The sequence below is a fragment of the Narcine bancroftii genome, chromosome 4, assembly GCF_036971445.1.
Source record: "Narcine bancroftii isolate sNarBan1 chromosome 4, sNarBan1.hap1, whole genome shotgun sequence".
Classification (NCBI taxonomy): Eukaryota; Metazoa; Chordata; class Chondrichthyes; order Torpediniformes; family Narcinidae; genus Narcine; species Narcine bancroftii.
In genome coordinates this window covers 192,281,359-192,301,177 of record NC_091472.1, presented here as the reverse complement: position 1 = coordinate 192,301,177, position 19,819 = coordinate 192,281,359, and the positions used below count along the sequence as shown (strand labels likewise).

General features: G+C 42.8%; 1 protein-coding gene across 2 annotated transcripts in view; it reads left to right on the top strand.

Moving 5' to 3' along the window:
- mzt2b (mitotic spindle organizing protein 2B) overlaps positions 1-19,537 on the top strand; it is a 46,917-nt gene extending 27,380 nt beyond the window's left edge. For both annotated transcript variants that reach the window (XM_069933417.1, XM_069933418.1), the window contains one exon: positions 19,110-19,537. In XM_069933417.1, coding sequence (XP_069789518.1) covers positions 19,110-19,282 — 173 coding nt within the window. In that variant the 3' untranslated portion in view covers positions 19,283-19,537. The remainder of the gene's footprint in view (positions 1-19,109) is intronic.
- Positions 19,538-19,819: the final 282 nt, after the last annotated feature.

Sequence of the window (19,819 nt, the reverse complement as noted above, 5' to 3'; positions counted from 1 at the left end):
CCACGTATGGAGATTGCCTGTACTAACTTTTTGAGGTGATATGATGTGTCCCCATCATGTAAACCACAAGGTCTTCACTTTAACACCTTGCTGTTCCACACATCTTCCTGCCTGAAAAGATTTATTACTTAACATCAAAGGATGCTTTTTTTGCTTCACTATTTGCTGATATGCAGTAAAATCCCCATTATCCAGAATTCAAGCAACTGGCCAAAAAAAAATAGCAAGAGATCAAGAAGATTTAGTTTGTTGAGCAAGCTTGTATAGCCAACATCATTGCCCGAAGGTCCTATACAGTAATGTTCCATGTTTTCAAACGGCCATAACAAGGAAGTTGCGCTGTTCAATGAATCAAAAGGAAAAATAAATTGATTAAAAAATACAAACGTTTAAATTTGGCATGCCTCACTGTTAGTTCGCCATTCATGGAACATGCAGTCTCAATCAACTGGCAAATTCACTTACCTGGGACCTAACAATCCCCATAGGTGCTGGATACCAGGGTTTTACTGTACATCAGATCTGGCTGATATGCATCTGATCTTGTGCCACAAGATGCTTTTTAAAAGGAGATTTTTGAATTTCTTCACTCCTGGATCTCTGAATCTGACTTGTTATTCAGTCCAATAATTCTCCTTGATTTCTCCGAATGCATTGAAAATGACAGTTCAGAATGATGTTCGTGACCTTGTGCACTGCCAAACCAAGGCCATTCTTAAATTAGAGAACCATTGCCTAATATTCTGTGTGGGCACTCACCAACCGCATGGCATTAACCTTGACTTCTCCGGTTTCTGCTGGACCACTCTCCTTTCTCTCCCTCTGTTCCCCATCCCTTCTTCCTTTCCTCCAGCTCTCCACCCCTTTCCCTCTCCATTCACAGAGCCATCCCCCTCCCTCCACCGATGTGCCCTCCCTCCCTTATCCACTGTGTTCGTCCCCCTGCCCCTCCTCCTGCACCATTTTGTCCTGACACCTGCCAACATTTCATCCATACCCTGATGAAGGCCTCAAGTCTGAAAGCTGGTTATGTATCTTTATCTTTGCTATATAAAATACACTGTTTCACCTGCTGACTTTCTCCAGCTTTGTGTTTTTAACTACAATCACAATGTCTGCAGACTTTTGTGTTTTACTACTGAAGGAATGAGATTGTTGAACTGCAGAGATTGAAGTGATCTTAATTCCTTAATGTTCGACAATAAAGCACAGTGTAATTTATTTAGCACTGATACTCAGGATTAGATCAAAACTGCTCTTGTATTGCCTGTATAGCACTTTATTCCTCACTGCATAATTTTATTTGCTCAATATTTTCACTTTTATCTGGTTATCAATGTTACCTGCCCCTCCACCTATCTTTGTATCACCTGAAAACTTGGTCAAAAAGCTATCAATTCCATAATCCAAATCATTAATGTATAAGTTAAATTAGTGAACATTTCTAATTAACTTTAAAAATATCGTCCTGTAGTCTGTACATTTGACTTTGCAATAGTAATGGATAATGCAGAAAGGTATTCGGGTATCTTGGCAGTCTTGACACTAAAAATTGTCAAGCTGATTTATATTAAAGTATTTAAAACAAGAAAATGACAGAAGGAGAAAGGGTAAAACTGTATTGTAGCTCTCTCCATTGTCTCCATTCCTAGTTGCCAAGGAAGAAAGGAAGTATCGAAGCACTGGGATAGCAACAGGTGGAAGAGGGTGCAAGACTAATGTCAGGAAAGCATAAGTTTCAACTCCAGAGGTAGCGTCTGACCTGTGGTCTGACGGAGATAATTTGGTGCAGCGCAGATTCAAACTAACAATTGTATGACTCTTCAAAAAATAAATGTGAAAAGGAAGTACTTGATGGTCACCACTGACTGTCGAGCACAAGCAATTGAATAATGAGGACGAGTCAGGTAACCAAACATTTATTTTCTTTAACAAATTGTGTCAATTGAGAAGGCTTCACATGGTATGCTCCAATAATCACTAAAACAGAAAGTTGAATCAAATATGTGAACTCTGGTTCCTGGTGCGATCTGGCTGTCTGTTTCAGAGAGTCGAGTTGGTTGGGAAGGAGTTGATCTTAAGGGTTGGAATTTTCTTGCTGTAAAAGTGTACGACAAAGACCTGCTGCACAAATATTCATCCTACAAGAACTGACTCACTAATCCTAATGTTCATGAGCCTTTATTGTAATGCAACCAGAAAGTAATTCAATTTTGATAATTAATCTTTTTGGAAATGAGCTAAATGGTGTATTTACAAAAAAAAATCTACTTGATATTGGCCCATTAGGATTGTGAGACCAAATCATTCTTTCATATAATAATTTGTTCTGATGCCTGACTTGATCATTTGCTAAACTGCTTATTCTCTGCCTTAAATGCAATGCTTGTTAATGGATATTGCCTCAGATTCTCATTTATAAATAAACTGGCATTGAGATGAGCTTATGAACAATAAATTATTTACTCTGAATGCATAAGGGGTGGAAAAAAAATGAGGAGGAAACTGAATTATTATGAACAACTGGTAGTAAACTTTCCAGCCAGATCATTATTTGTGGTTCAAATGATCAAGATACCTCCAGTCTTTAAAATCATGAAGTCTTTATTCGTCAGGATTGTACAGGCTGGAAAGAAATGTCAGTTTTATTTTGGAATCTTTCGACCAAAGCTGGATCTTTATTGTTTTCAGTTCCTTACTTTTGTCAATTTTTTATTCCGAGCCGTGGCAGATGTGAATTTGTAATCTGACAGCCATTCACAATCACAGCTAAAGATGCCGTTCTGTTCAGTTATAGCACCTTCTATCAGGAAGCTTTGGGAATGTTGGGTGTTTTAAGTTTCCTTAAGCACATTAGTACTGATAGTAGGTTGCAGTGAACTGGTGACAAGCAGAATCTCTGCTTTCTCCATCTCACACGGAGAAACTGGGGCGTTCATCCAAAGGCACTTCTGATGCAAGAATCCAAGATTCCACCTGCATCATATTTCCCTTTTGTGATGAACATTGCAGAAACCATAGCTCTGCAGTCATCACGTTGCAGAACACAGACACATTAATCCTTGCTTTCTTGGAAGCTTGTAATTTGCCTGATAAATTTTCTGAATAAGTTCTCCCAAACACCAAAACTAAACTGGATACCTGAAATGCTACGATTAAAACATTATTTAAAAGAAAGATGTACTTCTGACCAAATATTTTCTTTTGCTGTTTAGATAAATCTACTTTTGTGGCATGTGCAGCCTTGGTTCATTTGTAGAAGGTCAAGGTTATGAAAATGTTTTTTCCCCCAACATCACCATTTATTCTGTTTATCACTACAAGTGAGATGTGAATGTTGCTGTTCTAACTACACATTGCCGTACAAAATGAACACTAAAACTTTATAATGTCACAGTGTTGAATAGCAAACATGTCACTTGGTTCAAATTAAGTATACAGTGATTTTCTTGTATTGATTCAAAGAATGGAATTTTCCAACCCTAAGATGTCTGCAGATGTGAAGTATTGATGATAAACTAATAAACTCCTGTTATTTTTATTCTGGAATCTATATAGATGTATTGGAAAAATTAGTGGAAAGGTTTTATTTCAATGAATAGTTTGCTGGGCTTTTATATAGAGTGATGCATGTCTGCTTGGCTGCTTCCTTTATGTGACTAACAGGAATATTTTATATCAAATGCATCTGATTCCACATCAGGTCACCAACTGAAATTGCATCCTGTTTTCTGAATAAGTTCTCTCCTTGTGTTATTCTGAGCCCAATCTTTCTAATTTGATGGCTGTGGAAAGGAAATGGCTTCATGTGAAGGTTGACTGGTTGCTCTTGGACCTTGCTTTAAACTATTAACATTTTTAAACTCAAAGCCATATTATGTCACATGCCTGGGAAATAGCTTATCCTTGTCTATCCTGGCATTTAGAATATTGATTTCCTTTGAATGAAACTGATAGTATGTTTCTGTGAATTTCTATTCTTGCTCTTCAGCCCAAAGGAAAAGTTTTGAAATTTCTCGTGCATCTTCAACATAAACATAATTACGTTGTAAGACAACCAATTAAAATTATTCCAATCTTCTCAATACACCCAAGCCGAAAAGGTGAAAACATGATGTTGTGGTCCCTGTTAAACACCCAAAGCATCATCCCTGACTAATGTCTGCATTCCCAGGTATTGTGAATTTCCAGGTCAGTCTCCAAAGCAACTTAGAAAAATATAACTGCATCCACATGTAGTTTCCATGACTGACATCTGTTGAAAATTCTGCATCACTCATTTAAAGATCCCATATGGGTAGGCTGAAACCTACCCATAAAGGAACAGCAGTAATGTTCCTTTAACGTAACTGTTTTTATTCCTGTATTATCAATTTTGATTTGACGTGAGTCTGATCAATATTTTAGCCCTTTTTACTGTGTGCAAGGAACTTTTTTTTTCTAGAAGTGTTTAAGTGAGAGGCAAATCAAGATTATTTTATTGTCATGTAATAAAACATTAACCAAAATATCCTTTAGTCTACTGCAAGGCAGACTGTCAGCAGAAATTTCCCAGCACCCCTTACAGTCAGAGAAAGAGAAGCAAAAGAGAGACCCCAGAGTTACTAAGTGTCCGTGGATTCGCCTCCAGCTCTTCCACAGCCTCTGCAACCACACAGTTTTCAGTCCAAACCATTGGCACCCCTAGCTCCAGATCTAAACATGTGTCACGATCAGGAAGACTCCAGCACCCTCGCACCTTCTCACATTTTGGTTCCAATAACTGGTACTTCTCCAGCAGTCCACAGTCTCCTGTGAGCCCATTGACTGCAGTTGCCTGCAGCCTGTGTGAGTTCCTCACCTTGAGTCACCAGCAGCCCACCACTGTATGTTTCTTCAGCCTCAGAGCCCCTTGCTGGTCCACTGCTGTGGTTGCTGTTCCATGGGTTGTCTCCTCTGCTTCACCTTCTCAACCCAAGAGTGGTCTCCCCATTTTCTGGTACCCTCCGCCAGTCCTCTGCTTCCCCGGAGGCTGCAACCCCTTGTGGCCATTTGCCGATCATAGGCATTGCCATCTTGGGGCCAGACCCCGCGGTCGTGGGATTTTAAAATAAGCCCCCACTGGGCCGTTTAAAGCCTGTACAGAGCCAACAGCAGTCAGACTGGGCAGTTAGACCCTGTGGGGGAGTGCTGTGTCTCTGAGGTTCCATACAAAGAGCAATGCTGCCATTTTTTAAATCCTTTCCTTGTAAACCAGGGACAGCTGATTGAAATGTTGCATGATTTCAACATTTGAAGATAATTAATGCTGTACTATTGCAAAACCAAACCACATAAGCGTGTTGTTTTGTAGTTACTTTTGTTTAAAGATCCAAGCACCGATCTGAAATAATACTGCTTTTACTTAGTAAATCAGGTTTATTATCATGAACGTGTCATGAAATTTGTTGTTATGTGGCAGCATTATTGTGTATATCTAGGGGCAAATATTGCTATAAATTAGATTAAGCTGTTTTCTCTGGACTCAATATGTGGCAGAATATTTCAAAAGTTATTGTTGTGCGGCAGAGCCCATTTACTAAAATGAGGTGGTTAAAGAGAGCACTGGTATAAATCAGTGTGGTGGGAGATAAAGGTTAATCATTTGGGGGAGGGGGGGGGAATTGTCACATGCAGAACTTTTCCCTTCCAATTGTGTGTTTGGTAGAATTTGTGATGTTTTGCTAAAGGAGTTTGAAGGGCTACAATTCCTGGTTCTGTGCCCTTATGCCATTTCTGGAGCTGAAAGAATTATATATTGGACACTTGATGCATACAGGAAAAAAACCCCGTTATATGGAATTCAAGCAACCGACAAAAAAAATTGCAGAAAATAAATCAGTTAAAAAAAAATACAGAAGTTTAAAATTGGCGCACCTTGCAGTTAGTTCACCAATCACACAATCTATAGTGACCGGAAAATTCACTTATCTGGCACCTACCAATCTCCATAGGTGCTGGATACCAGGGATTTTACCAAAGACCATTTCTGCTCAATTGCTCAATTATTTTGTTTCCAGGTCATAGTGTACCATCAAGTGGTGAGAAAGTTAATTAGGTTATGACTGGTGAGCATGCCATGTGTCTTGGCAAGGGATGTGGCTCTCTTCTATCACTGTCCTTCCTAGGAGTTCATGGTTTCTGGTAGTTCAGTCATAGAAGCTCTGGTGATTTGCAGCTGTGCATTTTATTCATAGTGCACATTCCACAGATGATAAGCTCTGGGGGGAGAAAAGTAACATTCAGTAAAAGCTAGTAAAAACACCATTCAGGAGAAACTCCGCAGGTCGTACCATGTATTTTATTTCTTTTTTTTCTTTGGCTTGGCTTCGCGGACGAAGATTTATGGAGGGGTAATGTCCACGTCAGCTGCAGGCTCGTTTGTGGCTGACAAGTCCGATGCGGGACAGGCAGCGGTTGCAAGGGAAAATTGGTTGGTTGGGGTTGGGTGTTAGGTTTTTCCTCCTTTGTCTTTTGTCAGTGAGGTGGGCTCTGCGGTTTTCTTCAAAGGAGGTTGCTGCCCGCCGAATTGTGAGGCGCCAAGATGCACGGTTTGAGGCGATATTAGCCCACTGGCGGTGGTCAATGTGGCAGGCACCAAGAGATTTCTTTAGGCAGTCCTTGTACCTCTTCTTTGGTGCACCTCTGTCACGGTGGCCAGTGGAGAGCTCACCATATAACACGATCTTGGGAAGGCGACGGTCCTCCATTCTGGAGACGTTACCTACCCAGCGCAGTTGGATCTTCAGCAGCGTGGATTCGATGCTGTCGGCCTCTGCCATCTCGAGTACTTCGATGTTAGGTATGAAGGCGCTCCAATGAATGTTGAGGATGGAGCGGAGACAACGCTGCTGGAAGCGTTCTAGGAGCCGTAGGTGATGCCGGTAGAGGACCCATGATTCGGAGCCGAACAGGAGTGTGGGTATGACAGCGGCTCTGTATATGCTAATCTTTGTGAGGTTTTTCGGCAAAGATAAAGGCACATAACCAACATTTCGGGCCTGGTCCACCATTTGGGGCCTCAAATGGTCCTTCTAAGTGAAGACATACTTCACTTGTGAATGTATGGGAATCCTCTACTGCATCCAGTCCCTATGTTGTGGTCTTCTTTACATTAGAGAGACTGGGAGATTGCTGTGTTGAACACCTTCACTCTGTCTGCAGGAAAGGTGGAGATCTCCCAGTGGCCACCCATTTCAATTCTGCACCCCACCTCTCTGCTGACATATCTTGTCCATGGCTTTGTGCCATCAAACCAAGGCCACCCGTAAATTGGATGAGCAACATCTAATATTCTGTCTGGGCACTCCAACCAAATGGCATTAACATTGACCTCTGGTTTTTGCTAGACCACTCCCTGCTCTCTCTCTCTCTCTCTCTCTCTCTTTCTCTCTCTCTCTCTCTCTCTCTCTCTCTCTCTCTCTCTCTCTCTTTGTATCCTGGAGGCTCTCTATCCCTTCTCTCTCCATTCACAGAGCCAACGCCCTCTCCCTGTTTGCTGCTGTGCCCTCCCTCACTTTTTCACCTTTTACCTCCTGCCTGTGGGCCTCTCCCTGAACCTTTCCCACCACCATTAAAAAAACTTTTTTTTTTAAATTTAGACATAGAGCACACTAGCAGGGCCTTTTGGCCTACGAGCCCATGTTGCCCAATTAACCTACAACCTCTGGTACATTTTCAACAGTGAGATGAAATCGGAGCCCTCTGGGGAAAACCCACACAGACACTGGAAGAACATGCAAAGTCCTTACAGACAGCATGGGATTTGAATCCTAGTCCCGATCGCTAGTGGTGTAACAGTATTGCCCTAACCGCTACATCAACTGTGCCGCCTGTTGCTTAAATCGCTTTATCTTTGCTATTCTTTGGCTTGGCTTCGCGTACGAAGATTTATGGAGGGGTATGTCCACGTCTGCTGCAGGCTCGTTGGTGACTGACAAGTCCGAGGTGGGACAGGCAGGCACGGTTGCAGCGGTTGCAAGGGAAAATTGGTTGGTTGGGGTTGGGTGTTGGGTTTTTCCTCCTTTGTCTTTTGTCAGTGAGGTGGGCTCTGCGGTCTTCTTCAAAGGAGGTTGCTGCCCGCCGAACTGTGAGGCGCCAAGATGCACGGTTGGAGGCGATATCAGCCCACTGGCAGTGGTCAATGTGGCAGGCACCAAGAGATTTCTTTAAACAGTCCTTGTACCTCTTCTTTGGTGCACCTCTGTCTCGGTGGTCAGTGGAGAGCTCGCCATAGAACATGATCTTGGGAAGGCGATGGTCCTCCATCCTGGAGACGTGACCCACCCAGCGCAGTTGGGTCTTCAGCAGCGTGGATTCAATGCTTGCGGACTCTGCCAGCTCGAGTAATTCGATGTTGGTGATGAAGTCGCTCCAATGAATGTTGAGGATGGAACGGAGACAGTGCTGATGGAAGCGTTCTAGGACCAACTTGTCCGTGAACTACTCTTTGCAGATGATGCCGCTTTAGTTGCCCATTCAGAGCCAGTTCTCCAGCACATAACGTCCTGTTTTGCGGAAACTGCCAAAATGTTTGGCCTGGAAGTCAGCCTGAAGAAAACTGAGGTCTTCCATCAGCCAGCTCCCCACCATGACTACCACCCCCCCACATCTCCATCGGACATACAGAACTCAAAACGGTTAACCATTTTACCTACCTCTGCTGCACCATTTCATCTGATGCAAGGATCGACAACGAGATAGACAACAGACTCGCCAAGGCAAATAGCACCTTTGGAAGACTACACAAAAGAGTCTGGAAAAACAACCACCTGAAGAAACACACAAAGATCAGCATGTACAGATTGTAGTTGTGCAATCAGATGACAATAAACTGTTCGGCTCCAAATCATGGGTCCTCTTTGCTTGATCAAACAGCAAAAACACCAAAATGCTGGAGGAACTCAGCCGGTCTTTTAACATCCATAAAAAGTAAAGGTATATTGCTGACATTTCAGGCCTGAGACCTTCTTCAAGGAACAAACTGAATGAGCTAGAAGCAGGAAATCTCAGAATTCAGACAATGGTGGCTGGGAGAGGAATCCAGACCAACAAAAGGTTATGATAAGCAGCACTGTTTCTCCAACAATTGCGTCTACAGGCTTTTGTGTTTCAGTCCATTCAATAAAGCTAGTGGTTGAGCTGCCAATTAAGCAGGCCATTTTGGACAGCAGAGACATGAGTGCCATGAATGCACTTTTATGGAAGGATCCTCATTCGGGCACACATCACTATCACGACTTGTTCCTTGTCGATTGTGATGGATTCAGAGAGTTGGGAGATGCAGCATGCCCAGCTTTGGAACTGCTTTCTCTTGTAGTTCCAACATTTACACGCCTAAATTTCCAGTCATTCATGTATCTGGGGATGTTGGTAGTGGTATAGTTGTTGAAGGTTGCAGGTGGATAGCTAAGCTTTTTGGTTGTACAGTGATTTGATCACAGATATCTTACAGCCCCAACCTGTGGATCAGATCTTGGTGCATACTGATGTAAATGGTCTCATTTACACTGAGTGTCAAGTCAAGTTTATTGTCATCTGATTGCACAACTAAAATCTGGCAAAAGTGTTCCCCGGTCCTCGGTGCAAAACACATAGACACACAAACAGACAACCCATACAGACAAACCATGCACGTGCAGGGCAAGTATTTGTTATATATAAATTAATAAATATTGTTGAATAAATAGTAGAGTGTTAGATGGTCAGTGTGAGCAGTTCCTTTGGTCGTTCAGCATTCTAACAGCCCGTTGGAAGAAACTGATCCTCAGCCTGGTGGTGCTGGCTTTGATACTCTTTACCCTGACAGGAGCAGCTGACAGATGCTGTGTGCAGGGTGGAAGGGGTCCTCAACAATTTGGTGCTCTCTCTTTAGACGACAATCCTGGTAGATCATGTCGATGGGAGGGAGGGAGATCCCAGTAATCCTTTATGTCACTCTTCTGGTCCAGTTGATTGACCTCTGATCCATTTTTTTGCAGCAACTGTTCCACACTATGATGAAGCTGGCCAGGACACTATCGATAAAGCTCCTTATAGTGGCTGGTAGATTTGCCCACCTCAGTCTTCAACCATCAGTGATCACTCCCAAATTTGGACATGATGAGAAAGAGGTTATTAATGAAGTAGCCCAAGATGATTGCATTGAGGACCTTGCTCTGAGGAATTTCGGCTGTACCATCCTGGCCAGTGGAAGGTTAAATGCCACATCTGAATTTTGGCGTTTGACTACACTTTTTCTTGGCTACCTGATGCCACAGTTGATTGGGCTATCGAATTCAACAGTTGAAGACAGGGGGGAGGGGAGTGGGCTGAGTCAGAGTGGTAAGACGAGGAATAGTCGGAGTTGAAGACAGAAAGGGCCACCCTATTTGAGGAACAAAAAGGATGCTGCAGGATTTTTTAGATATCATATTTTGTTCATTCCAGTCATAGACAGCAGCAAAGGCAGCCAAGGCTCCTCTTGCCAGCAGTATCCTTGATGATTCATCTGTGAGAAGTGCATCCAGCTGCAGCTCCTGACAAGCCGAGTTAAAAAATTAGAGCTGGAGTTGGATGAACTCCGGATCATTTCGGAGGCATAGAGGGATATAGACAGGGGTTAGAGGGACACTATCACACCTAAGAGGCAGGAGGAGGGTAGTTGGGTGACAGTCAGGAAAGGGAACAGGCAGGGCACCCCTGTGGCCGTCCTCCCCCCCCCCCCCACCCCCGCCCTCAATAATAAGAGAAGGGAAGGGAAGAGAATAGCCGAGCTGTAGTGATAAAGGATTCCATAGTTAGGGGGACAGATAAAAGGTTCTGTGGAGGAGATAGAATATCCCAGATGATATGTTGCCTTCCTGGTGCCAGGGTCCGAGATATCTTTAATTGAGTTCACGGTGTTTTTAGGAGGAAGAGTGAGCAGCCAGATGTCGTAGGAAGGGTGAGGAGGTCCTGCAAGGAGAGTTCAAGGAGTTAGGTGCTAGGTTGAAGGACAGGACCTCCATGGTAGTGATCTCAGGATTGCTGCCCATACCACGTGCTGGTGAGGTTAGAAATAGGATGATGCAGCTTAACATGTGGCTGAAGACTTTGTGTAGGAGGGAGGGCTTCAGGTTTCAGGATCATTGAGCTCTCTTCCAGGGAAGGTGGGACATGTTTCGATGGGACATTTGGCATCTGACTGGAAGGGGACTAATATTCTTGGAGGAAGGGTAGCTAGTGCTGCTCTGGTGCGTTGAAACTAGATTTGCAGGGGGAAGGGAACCAGAGTGCCAGAGCAAATAGAGGAGAGGAAGAGAGAAAAGATTATATGAAAATTACTCGCACCATTAGAAGGCAATGGGATGAACATGGTGGATATGATCTCAGGAATATCTTTTTCAATGCAAGGAGTATTGTAGGAAAGGCAGCCAAGCTTAGAGTGTGGGTTATTGGCATGTGGAATATGACATTGTGGCCATTAGTGAAGCTTGGTTGCAGAAGGAGCAAGAGTGGCATCTCAATGTTCCGGGCTTCTGGATAGAACAAGAGGAGGGGGCATGAAAGGGGGAGGTGTGGGATTTCTTGTTAGAAAAAATATCACACCTATTCTCTGGCAGGACAGTCTGGAAGGTTCATCTACTGAAGCTATATGGGTGGAGCTGAGGAACGGGAAAGGTATGACTATATGAGGTTGTATTTATAGACCATTGGAGGTGCAAATCTGGAGAGAGATAGCAGACAGTTGCAGGAAATATAAGGTTGTGATTGTTGGAGTTTTTGACTTTCCACATATTTACTGCGACTTCCATATTGTTTAAGGCTAGATGGCTTAAAGTTTGTCAAATGTGTGCAGGAAATTTTTCTAAATTAATATATAGAGGTACCAACTAGAGGGAGGGCAATACTTGATCTCCTATTTGGGAATGAGACAGGACAAATGACTGAAGTATGTGTCGGGGAACATTTTGGGTCCAGTGATCATAATGTCATTAGTTTCAAGTTAATCATGGAGAAAGATAGAGATTCTAAATTGGAGAAAGGCCAATTTTGAGGAAATGAGAAAGGATCTAAAAAGCATAGATTGGGATGAATTGTTTTCAGGCAAGGATGTTCGAGGTAAGTGAAAGACCTTCAAAGGTAAAATTTTGAGATTACAGAGTTTGTGTGTTCCTGTCAGGATCAAAGGCAAGGTTAGATGGCATAGGGAACCTTGGTTTTAAAGGGATATTGGGGATCTGGTTCAGCAGAAGAGAGAGGTATATAACAGGTTTAGGCAACATGGAGCAAATGAGGTACTTGAGGAATATTTTAAAAATCCAAGAAAAATCTCAAGAAATTAGGAAGGCTAAAAGAAAACATGAGATTGCTTTGGCAGATAAGGTGAAGGGAAATCCTTAGGGCTTCAGGTTTATCAAGAGCAAAAGGGTTGTGAGGAACAAAATTGGTCCCCTTGAAGATCAGTGTGGTCGGCTTTGTCCGGAGCCAAAAGAGATGGGAGGGGTCTTGCATGTGTTTTTTTAATCAGTATTCGCTCAGTATTACATGCTCCCAGTTCATTTTCATTTGAGTGGGACTGAACAGATCAAGGTCCAAGCCCTGCAAGTTTTGGAGATTGACTCTGGGCTGACAGGCTGGGGATAGCATGTACTGAAATTTGCTTCTTATGAAGAGAGAGGAAGTGGCCCTGGAAAACAGGTGCAGAGACCATGTGACCAACACATTAAAGAAACAGTACACCGTTTGATCAGGAGCCACTAAACGTTCCTCGTATATTAGGCCTTGCATTCCAGGAATCATCCTGGTAAATCTTCTCTGTCCTCTCTCCAACATTGTTACATCCCTTCTAAGATAAAGGACCCAAAACTGCACGCGTAACTCCAAATGAGACCTCACCAGAACTGAGTTACAGGGAAAGGTTAAACAAATTAGGACTTTATTCCCTGGAGCATAGAAGAATGAAGGGAGATTTGATAGAAGCATTTAAAATTATGAGGGGGAAAGACTGAGTAAATGTAGATAGGCTTTTTTCCACTGAGGGTAGATGAGATACAAACCAGAGGACATGGGTTTAAGGTGAAAGGGGAATAGTTTAGGAGGAAACCTCTTCACAGAGAGTGGTGGGAGTATGGAACGAGCTTCCAGCTGAAGTGATATATGTGGGCTCAGTGTTGACATTTAAGAAGTTGGACAGGTACATGGATGGGAGAGGTATGGAGAGCTATGGACTGGGTGCAGTTCAGTGGGACTAGGAAAAAAAAATGATTTGGCTCAGACTAGAAGGGCCAAAGAGGCCTGTTTCTGTGCCTATGTTCTATGGTTCTATGATCAAACACTGTCTTGATTATTAACAGCAGTTCATTTTTAAAATTAATGTAAAATTGTGTACAGCACGTCAGAAGCCGATTCTGGCCACCCAAATTAACTTCCAGCACCCAGAGTGCTGGACCGTGAGAGGTAACCACACTCACAAAGCTTTTAAAGCTGCACCTGTCCAGAACTGCCCTATTTTTAGGTCCAAGAAAAATTCTGGAAAAACTCAGCGGGTCAGGCAGCAACATTAGAGAGAGAAGCAGACAATGTTTCAGACAAACCTGCTGTGTGTTTCCTGCTTTTTATATGATTATTTCTGATCGTTGCCATTTGCAAAAATTTGTTATTTTCAATATTCCACAATGTTGTTAGGTTATAGTGTGGCTTAGCAAAAGAATGAAGCAGGAACCAAAGTAATCACATCACATTACATTAGATTACCATTTAATATTATGCAAAATTGCCTTCTGCCATAAGGTTGACGAAGATTTGCTGTTAGCATTGCTGGCGCCCCTTATAGTCAGAGAAAGAGAAGCAAAAGAGTGAGTTGCACCATCCCCCCCCACCCCCCCCCCCCCCCCCCCCACCCCGAGTCACTGAATGCCTGTGAATTTGTTTCCAGCACTTCTACATTCTCTGCAGCCACAAAAGACTCCAGTTCAAACCATCGGCAACCCGAACACAGACATGATCAGGAAGCCTTCAGCACCCAGGGCCCTTTGGGACCAGTAATTGATTCCAAACCTTCAGAATCACAAAATGAAAACAAGTTATGAGTAAAATATAGACATTCTAACAAAGACCTATTGAGGCTAATGTTTAAAACACCAATGGATAACAAAACTTGGCTTTAATACAGTTGTACAAAGAGTCAAAACGGTCAACCAGTTTACCTATCTCGGCTGCACCATTTCATCAGATGCAAGGATCGACAACAAGATAGACAACAGACTCGCCAAGGCAAATAGCGCCTTTGGAAGACTATACAAAAGAGTCTGGAAAAACAACCAACTGAAAAACCTCACAAAGATAAGCGTATACAGAGCCGTTGTCATACCCACACTCCTATTCGGCTCCGAATCATGGGTCCTCTACCGGCATCACCTACAGCTCCTAGAACGCTTCCACCAGCGTTGTCTCCGCTCCATCCTCAACATTCATTGGAGCGCCTTCATCCCTAACATCGAAGTACTCGAGATGGCAGAGGACGACAGCATAGAGTCCACGCTGCTGAAGATCCAGCTGCGCTGGGTGGGTCACGTCTCCAGAATGGAGGACCATCGCCTTCCCAAGATCGTGTTATATGGCGAGCTCTCCACTGGCCACCGTGACAGAGGTGCACCAAAGAAAAGGTACAAGGACTGCCTAAAGAAATCTCTTGGTGCCTGCCACATTGACCACCGCCAGTGGGCTGATATCGCCTCAAACCGTACATCTTGGCGCCTCACAGTTTGGCGGGCAGCAACCTCCTTTGAAGAAGACCGCAGAGCCCACCTCACTGACAAAAGACAAAGGAGGAAAAACCCAACACCCAACCCCAACCAACCAATTTTCCCCTGCAACCGTGTCTGCCTGTCCCGCATCGGACTTGTCAGCCACAAACGAGCCTGCAGCTGACGTGGACATTTACCCCTCCATAAATCTTCGTCCGCGAAGCCAAGCCAAAGAAGACAAAGTGTATGTTAATACACTGATTATCATAATCTTAAAGTGTTTTTAATGCAGAAATAAATTGGGCAATTTTAAAAGGAAACCAACTGAACCCCAGTTATTTTTAAGAGTATTTGAAAGATGACCAATAGCTTTGATCTCAGACTAACAGTTCATTGACTTCAAGATTATCTTTTTACGGTCAATGAATTATTGATCTGAGATCAAAGCTATTCCCACCTATTAAAGAGGAGCCGGTAGTATTTTACCAGGGCAGGAATGATGGAAATGTGGAGATAATGTGGGTGAATTTCCAAGTTGTGGATTTGGACGACTTGGTAATAATGGCTGAAATGGATGGCTGGGTCAAATGGTCGAGTTATATTGTGGAGGATTAAAAAAAGTATAATCTACAAAATGAATCTGAATTAAAGTAAAATATGGAGAAGGCATATTGGGGGAAGAAGAGCTGATTGGTTATTGGTGGTTCTTTCATGTAATAAAATTCCATCTCTCCTCCTCTTTCTTTGGCTTGGCTTCGCGGACGAAGATTTATGGAGGGGGTAAAAAGTCCACGTCAGCTGCAGGCTCGTTTGTGGCTGACAAGTCCGATGCGGGACAGGCAGACACGATTGCAGCGGTTGCAGGGGAAAATTGGTTGGTTGAGGTTGGGTGTTGGGTTTTTCCTCCTTTGCCTTTTGTCAGTGAGGTAGGCTCTGCAGTCTTCTTCAAAGGAGGTTGCTGCCCGCCAAACTGTGAGGCGCCAAGATGCACGGTTTGAGGCGATATCAGCCCACTGGCGGTGGTCAATGTGGCAGGCACCAAGAGATTTCTTTAGGCAGTCCTTGTACCTTTTCTTTGGTGCACCTCTGTCACGGTGGCCAGTGGAGAGCTCGCCATATAACACGATCTTGGGAAGGTGATGGTCCTCCATTCTGGAGACGTGACCCATCCAGCGCAGCTGGATCTTCAGCAGCGTGGACTCGATGCTGTCGACCTCTGCCATCTCTCCTCCTAATAAACACTTTAAGTACCATTTAGTTGCAGTTCTACAGAAATGTTGATTTAATGTGCTTGCAAATTTAAAGAGTTGTAAAACTTATTCTAAAAACATACTATAGTGAAATCCCCGTCATCTGGAATTCAAGCAACCGGGAGCCTCAAGCAACCGGCAAAAAAGAAATCACAGAAAATAAATAGGTAAAAAATAGCAAAAGTTTAAAATTGGCACCCCCTGGTAGTCAGTTCACCAATCCATGCAACATGCAGTCTCAAGCAAACTGCAAATTCACTTATCCGGCATCCACCAAACCACATAGGTGTGGGATAAACTGTAAAAGTTAATAATTATCATTTAGATTTCAGGAATTTAAACATCATTTTCATCTTTATATTTGAATTTCTGCTTGATCTGTGGACAATTTATGTAGCACCCAATTCCTGATATCAACAATTTTGTAAACACTTTTGAGCTTGCAGACTGATGTGACTGGCCCAAGTGACTGACCATGTCCATTTTTTGAATGGTCATTTCAGCTGACTCTGGGACAGACTCAGTGGATTCCTGTTCTTGTATGATTCTGCTGGTACCTGTTGTTGGAATACATGCTCTTGTTACCTGCTGATTTATGAATTTGTGCAATCTGTGTTCCTATCTTGGCTGCGAGTTAACATGGTGATGGCGATGTGACAAATCTGGCTTGCTTTATGCTCTAGTCTCTATGCTGTAGGTGATAGCAGGGGAGCACGATCAGGCTGCCAGTAGTTGGCTTTCACACATTTATTTTGTAATTTGCTGCTTAAAGCTGCTTTTCCAAAAATAAAATTGAAAGTTGCTGGGTGTTCCTCCGAGATGGGGGTTTCAATGTCTTGGCTTTAGCAAGACGTGGGAGCCACAAGATCACGTTTCCCAAGTGAGTTTGCAGTCACTGATTCATTTAATTTGCCCAGTTCAAATGATGAACAAAACACCTGGCTTCTTTTCAGAAGTAAAATATTCAAAGATGGAGAAAGAAATGATGATTCTGATTTGGTAGATTTCCTCTAACCTGGTCACTGAAGTTCACAAAATTCTGCGATATAGGAGCAGAAATAGGCTTTCCTGCACAAGGACTCCTGGGACCGACCGTTTGCATCCGGGAATTTTCTCTTTTTATCCCCATTTAGAAAATAGCCCGTTTATTTGTTCTACCTAAGTGGGTGACCTTACTCTTTCCAATATTGTATTTCATTTGCCACTTCTCTACGCATTCTCCTAATCTGTCCGTCCTTCTGCAGCCTCAACACTACCTTCTCCTCCACATACTTTTGTATCATCTGCAAACTTGGCCACAAAGCCGATTATTCCATAATCTAAATCATTGATATACAACATGAAAAAGCAGCCCCAACATGACCCCTGTGGAACACCACCAGCAACTGGCAACCAACCAAAATATGCCCTCTGTATTCCGACTCTCTGCTTCTTGCCAATCAGCCAATGGTCTACCCACACTCATATGTTTCCTGTTATACGATGGGCTCTTGTTCAGTAGCCTCATGTGCAGCACCTTGTCAAAGACTTTCTGAAAATCCAAATACACAACACCCACTGCTTGTCACTTCTATAGATTTGTCAAGTAATTCCATTGGGCAAAAATGACTCTATTTTAGACATAAACCTGATAGTGTTTGTGAACCACTCTCCACTCCTCTTGTTAAGTGTTAAATGGAATCAATTCTAGAACATACCCGTCTTATTTGAAGTTTGAATGTGGCTTTGAACACAATTCAGTCTATATTCTTTACATAGTATTGATAGCTTGCTAAATTTCTTTTTCTAAAATCCAGTATGCTGGAAGAACAATTTTTAATTTATTTGAATAAGATTTTTTTTTGCAATGGAGGATAGAATTTTCTCTAAAGTCAATAGCAGTTATGAGAAAAATGTGTTCTCCTGTCCAGTTTATCATGAGCCCCCACAGAGTGACAGTATTCAGCCTCACCCTGCTATTCCCTGATGCTGAACTCTTCGTCTTGAAGTTGCAGTGAACAGACTCAACTTTTGGGAATTGTACCCCGATGCCATCTTCCAGATGGAAATAGACAGGGGTTGGGCTGGGTTATCCTTCTGAGCCTCATACGATATAGAAATTAAGAGGAAAGTGATGAATTTCTCTTAAATTTTGATCATTTGTCATTGTTTATTGACTACTTTTGCATTTCTGTCAACCCACTGGCCTCATCCACAGGAATCCTCATTTAGGTTATTATTTATCACTTGGGGACAAAATAAGGCAGACTGTTTCTGCTATGCCACACTGTGATGGATCTCAGACCTCTGGATGAGAGTTTCATTTTTGTTTTCTCTTCATTATTGAATCTATCCAAAAATTTTAAATTTAGACGTACAGCATTTTGGCCCATGAACCCGTGCCGCCCAATTGGCCTACTCCCCCGGAACATGTTTTTGAACAGCGGAAGGAAACGGGGGCCCCTAGAGGAAACACACGCAGACTCAGGAAGAACGTACAAACACCTTACAGATAGTGCCGGATTCAAATCTGCTGGTGCTGTAAAAGCATTGCACTAACCATGCTGAATATAATTTCCAAAGATGATGAAATATCTTTTGGCATGCCATATCATTTACTTACCCTCCCCCCTTGCCCAGAATATTCAATCAGATACGGCCTGAGCAATTTTTAACTCTGCAGACAACATCTAACCACAACCACCAAGTGTTAGCATGGTGGTTTCTGCTCCTTCCACAGTGATAAAGGGATGTGGATCAGGCTCAGAATTCTTGGATTTTGTTTCCCCTTTTTCCTTTCCCTTGAAAGGCATTAAACTGTTCACAGACTATTATCAAAGTTGATCCTGTGACGTAGTGATTAAACCACCTAGCCCTCCCCCCCCCCCCCCCCCCCGCCTTTTTTGCATTGTCTCTAAGGGTTTGAAAAAAAGAACTGGAGAGGATCAAGTAAATTGATTGCATAGTTAATACTGCATTTCACATGAGAAATGGGCATGTTGGTTTATTTTGAGCAGATTTGTACCTTGGAGGAACACTTGCATGGGACACATTATCTCTTCTAGAATGTGATGCTATTAAATTCCAATGTCTTGATTACAAAACTGACTGCTGTCTTTTCTTCCCCTCCTACACCCACCCCTTTCCTTTGCAGTGAGAAATAAATCTAGCACTGCTATCAGTGGTTCACAGACAGAGCGAAGCATCGCCCGTGAAGGGTGCAGCCAGCGTGTACCACGGCAGCCAAGTGCCACCAGAGTCCCCAAAGGCAGCAGTGGGAAAATTACTGGAAGTGGTGGCAGTGGACACACGACATCCAGCCAGTAGATTGAAAGATACCAAATCTCTTATAGACATGTATGTCTCCCTGCATAGAGGGAATTTAAAGCAGGCGTATTGTACTTTGTATATTGTTTCTACATTCAGTGTCCAATTATAAATGACATACCACATACAGTGGGACCCCATTATAATGCAATGGTTCGGGTCCAAAAAATCGGATCGCAAAAAAAGCAGTGTCGTGCTAAATTGGGAATCACAAAAACAGCATTTTCAAAAACAATAAAGAACACATGTACAAGACTTGTATTTGAAATCATCTTTTTTATTTCTTAAAAAAGCAGTCAAGTGTTTGTTGCCTGAATGCAGCAGGTCGCTGGCGACGAGCGAAATCCAAAATGTTTCTGAGTTGGTGGATTTTCAAAAACAATACAATAGTTGTATTTGAAATCATCTTTTTTATTTCTTAAAAAAGCAGTCGAGTGTTTGTTGCCTGAATGCAGCAGGTCGCTGGCGACGAGCGAAATCCAAAATGTTTCTGAGTTGGTGGATTTTCAAAAACAATACAGTAGTTGTATTTGAAAT